Raw genomic sequence first — 5,000 nt, forward strand, 5'->3', positions numbered from 1 at the left:
ACATTGTATCGTATCGTATCGTATCGTATCGTAAACAGTAACACAGTCAGTCTCTCATTCCCTCTCCCTCTTGTATCTGATCTGCCCCCAACACCAGGCGGTGAAGAACTATATGCGGACCGAGTGCAAGTGCCACGGCCTGTCGGGCTCCTGCACGCTGCGCACCTGCTGGAAGAAGATGCCGCAGTTCCGCGAGGTGGGCGACCGCCTCCTCGAGCGCTTCAACGGTGCCTCCAAGGTAGGGATGCAAACGATAAATCACCTTTGGATTAAAGAATTGAAATAGAATTATTTTAAATGTGGTATTTTACCTTAATATTTAATTAAAATTTTTAGATTTAGTAGGTTTTTTTTTCGAGAAACATTGAGATTTCAGTGGAATACGCCGCTTATCAATTAATCGTAAGTCGATCGATAAGGCTATCAACTAATGATTAATGGATTAATCGATAATTTGCATCCCTACTCCAAGGTAAAAAGGAAAAGATAACGAGTGCTCTAAAGTATTTTCTCCACGTAGAAGGTCTGCATCTGGTTACTACTTTGAAGGCTTCATAGAATGACTGACTAAATCTGGAACTCCACTCACTTTTTCTGAAACTGTCCTGTCAAAAATAAAGGCAAAAAAGCCTTAAAGGGACACTGTGCAGGAAATGGTCAAAAAAGGTACTGCAATTATGCTGCTCATTGAAACTAGGCTCCCTATTGCCAAATTTGATCTTTACATGAAAGTTTACTAAGTAATGAACAAATATTAACTAGTATGGTCCAATTGCAGTCATTTTTGCAGCTAAAAATGGCTATTCAAGGAAATTCAAAATGGCGGACCATAGAGAAGATCCCCCTTTTCATGTATGAAAAGTGCAATTTTTCCAGTCATAATGAATACTTAGAATTTGATGGTGGTGGTAAGTATTCATGGAAAAGGTAACATTAGTTAGTGGCCAGCATGAATTCTGGAAATGAACAACTAAAAATCTCACACAGTGTCCCTTTAAGAAGATATTTTAACAAAATATATATTTCTTCTCGTCTCCAAGGTGATGGGCGGCAACGACGGCAAGACGCTGATCCCGGTGGGCCAGAACATCAAGCCGCCCGACCGGCAGGACCTCATCTACTCGGCCGAGTCGCCCGACTTCTGCCTGCCCAACCGCAAGACGGGCTCGCTGGGCACGCGCGGCCGCATGTGCAACAGCACGGCGCTGGACATGAGTGGCTGCGACCTGCTGTGCTGCGAGCGCGGCCACCGCGACGAGACGCTGGTCTTCGAGGAGAACTGCCTGTGCCGCTTCCACTGGTGCTGCGTGGTGCAGTGCAAGAAGTGCCTGGTGCGCAAGGACCTCAGCCTGTGCCACTAACTAACGCAACCGGTCGGCGGCAAAACTTCTCTCTCTCTCTCTTTCTCTCTGCCCCCATCCACCAACACTACCCAAAATAACCCCAACCCGCTTTGTACAGAGAGAAAAACTGTCAACGAAGTGCCTGGTGCGCAAGGACCTCAGCTTGTGCCACTAACTTGTGACCGGCGGCAGTGACGTGTCTCTCTCTCTGACCGGCGATCTCTCGTCCAAAACAACCCAACCCTATTCCATGTCATACGGAGAAGCTGTCACGAAATGCCTGGTGTGCTAGGAGGTCAGCCTGTGCAACTAGCAACTTCCCCCATCCACCACCCGCCCCGCCAATGACTTTATACAGACAGAAAAACTGTCAGTGAAGTACGTTGTGCGCAGGGATCTGAGCCTTGGCCCCCAACTGCCCATGGATCCCACCCCCCATGGTACCCAAACCACTGCATTTTCCACAGAGAGAAAGACGGTCAATGAAGTGTCTGGTGCGCAAAAGAGCTCAGGCTGTGCCACAAGTGGCAGTGACCTTTGACCCTCTCTCTGTCCTTCACCCACCTCCCCAAAGCAAGCCAACCCACGCCATCTCGTACAGAGCTGTCAAAGAAGTGCCAGGTGCCTTTGACATTCTACCTGCATCCTTTCTCCTCCTCACAACATCTCAATCCGACCCACCCCATTTCATACAAAGAGAAAAACTGTCAATGACATGCCTGGTGCGCACTGAGCTCTTGCCTGTAGTCCTCCAGCGACTAGCTGCGACCTTTCACCTTCTCTCTCTGTCTCCTCCTCTTCCTCCCCAAAATAACCCAACCCTCTCCATTTCATACAGAGCAAAAAAAAATAATAATATCGAAATACTAACTCCACCCAACCGCCCCCTTACCTGCACTTCCTAGCCACCCCCCCGAGCCCTCTCCCCCCCAACCCCTCCTTAAACAGTGAAAGGGCTGGACTCGAGCCCTGTGTGGATGTCTCCTGAATCAGAAGAGAGGCTTGTGTGTGTGAAACATAGCCGTATGAATGCTGGGTAAAAGGAGCAGGCGGAGGAGGAGGAATGGAATTATTATATAAAAAAAAACCCTCGGAGCGTCACCCAACACCCCTGGGTGCTGCCTTGACTCAGTGCTGACTGAGCTACCGCGAGCCACAACAGCACAGCGGTAGTGATAGCCGCCATTGATGCTCCCCCCGCTGTCTTGTGTAGTACCGCAGGAATCTCACCCGCTGGAGAAATCCACCAGATTCCCCCACAAACATGACTGACCTTGAAAATGTAGAGGGTTGGTTTCTTTTTTTTCCCTCATTCTGTATGGGCTTGCATAAAACGTCATGTGCTTGGCTGCGTCTGATTCACTGATTCACCGGCCCTGTCCGTTCAGGCTTGAGATGGACAGACAGACAGACAGAGGCTTCTGCTGCAGCTGTGAGATGATATGGGAACAAGACTTTGCAGATGTGGGCGCTAGAACAGCACTGGGCGCAGCGAGGAGGGGGACGATGTGACGCTTCCTTTCCCTCCCCCGAGAGACAGCCCCTGGGGAACGTGTTTGTGTTGTCTGTGGGACATGATCCGTGTCCGAAACGCTCACTCGCACACTACGTAGTGTGCACTTACATAGTCACTCACTATGTAGGGTGACAAACCAATGTGACTCTTAAGCTGGAAACTTCTATAGTGAATGAATGAGTGAACGGTTTTGGACGTGGACTGTCGTCTTTTGTCGTTCAATTCTGATAAAGCTCAGAATGGGATGGAGAAAAAAGGGATGAGGGGGGTGAAAGTTGTGAAAGGAAAAATGTGCGCCAAAGTGTGCATGTGTGGAGAGGCGTTCCCCCTTTGCACCCCTCCTTACAGAACTGTTATTTATAAACCTTTGTAAGCAGTGAGACTACTCAATGCTAATGAGGAACATGCCTACCATCTTCAGAAGCACTTTGAATATAGGAGTTATATAAATCATTATGTAAACGTTCTTTTATACTATAAACGTAGTTTTGTAAATTGAAAAAAAAGAGAAAAACTTATAGAAACAGTTAGCAGAACACATGTCCAAAAAACATTCCGCTATATGGGTTATTTTTCTATTTTTGTTTTGTTCAGTTATTTAATGATAATTATGCACTTTTCAGCGGAACATATACTCGTTTTTTTTTTTTGTCGTTCAGGACGGCCAGTCAGGTTCGAAATATGTGGATTCTGGAAGAGTGAGGGATGAGGTGTCTGTCTCATGTAGTTGTAGAAGAGGATACTATGATAAGGCAATTTACCGTATCTGGTAATCTCGTCAAGGTTATTACTTCAATCTGTGGCAATAGATTTACTATGTAAGCTACAAACCAAAGATCTCCTGTCGTTGTTCGTAGAATATAAATAGCCTAGACATCTACCAGAGATCTATACTGGAGTACTTCCAAATACAGTATATCTGCTCAGACATTTACTTTTCAGTTCTCTTTTTGTGTATCAATCCTGATATATATCTAGAAAAAAAGAAACAGGGTGCAAGGATGCAATTTATTTTATTTCTTTAGTGACACTGAGCAAATGAAGATCTCTTGGGTTCTGTAACGTTCAGCGGGCATAACAAAATGGAAAAGCATCATAAAAACAAAGATGACGTTGCAATAGCTCAGTGCCACAATGTTTTATTACTGAATGATTCCTAGCTAGAGGGCTCATGGATAAGGCTGTTGCCATGGCATTGGAAACATACAGCGCCAGTATTTATGGGGATTCCACTCCCCGGCACTGCATATGAATCAAGGCTATGACATATGAATCAAGGCTATGACAGCCTCTGTGACATTCTGCATATCATGGTGACATTTTTGCATGAAAACATGAACCCAGTCTTTCCAAACCGTGTGCCTTCTTCTTTTTTTTGTGTGTTTTTTTTCCTTCTTCTGCAAACTACTATAAATAAGCACAACCCTTTCTTACTTGAGACACAAGATGGATGGAAGCGAATAGGGTGAAAAGGTTCCTCAGTCAGAAACCGAAACAGCCAACCCCCAACTATGCTGCGCACACAAGACCTGTTATGTGTAAGGTTCATGTACAGTGATGGTCGTTATCCGTTAGTGCTTTCTTGGCATTAACTAGTTACACTGATGTGGCATGTACTGTATACAGTTTATATGTATATATCCTTGCATGACCTTGACAAGGAAAAATGGCATTAAAAATGTTATCGCTGTTTTCTTCCCCCTCATACTCACTGTGAGTGTTGTACTTTGTCTGGAAAGTGTGTATCTTGAGTTTGAGTTACACAGATTTATCTCTATTTTGTTTTGTTTTGACCTTTTGATTGCAGGTTTTTTTTGTGTTTTTTTACAAAGCTGCACAACACAATGCCCTCCTTTTAAAACGCCTCAGAATGATTTATAGGAGGACTTGAAGGCCATTTGTTTGGATGCTAAAATGCGCTGTTCCAATGGAAAACCCAAGAACACCCCCCCTCCCCCACCCCACCCCACTACTAAACGCAGATATTAACAAGGATGTTATCATTTCCAGCTGTTACGGTTTTGTCCCAGTTCTTGTGTGTGTGTGTGTGGGTAGGAAAAAGGGGTTAAAAGATGACAAAGTGAGTTCCTTGGAGCTTACTATGCTAAGCCTTAATAAAAGTCAACTGTTCTGTATTCCAA

At 45.2% G+C, this 5,000-nt stretch overlaps 1 protein-coding gene across 1 annotated transcript in view; it reads left to right on the forward strand.

Moving 5' to 3' along the window:
• The window catches only part of wnt6b (wingless-type MMTV integration site family, member 6b), a 21,672-nt gene extending 19,487 nt beyond the window's left edge, over positions 1-2,185 (forward strand). Inside the window, exons 4-5 of the mRNA XM_063213589.1 lie at positions 98-238; positions 1,041-2,185. Of these exons, the coding sequence (XP_063069659.1) occupies positions 98-238; positions 1,041-1,361 (462 nt within the window). The 3' untranslated portion in view covers positions 1,362-2,185. The remainder of the gene's footprint in view (positions 1-97; positions 239-1,040) is intronic.
• The last annotated feature ends 2,815 nt before the right edge of the window (positions 2,186-5,000 follow it).

This window comes from Engraulis encrasicolus, chromosome 13 (genome assembly GCF_034702125.1).
Source record: "Engraulis encrasicolus isolate BLACKSEA-1 chromosome 13, IST_EnEncr_1.0, whole genome shotgun sequence".
In the NCBI taxonomy this organism is placed as follows: Eukaryota; Metazoa; Chordata; class Actinopteri; order Clupeiformes; family Engraulidae; genus Engraulis; species Engraulis encrasicolus.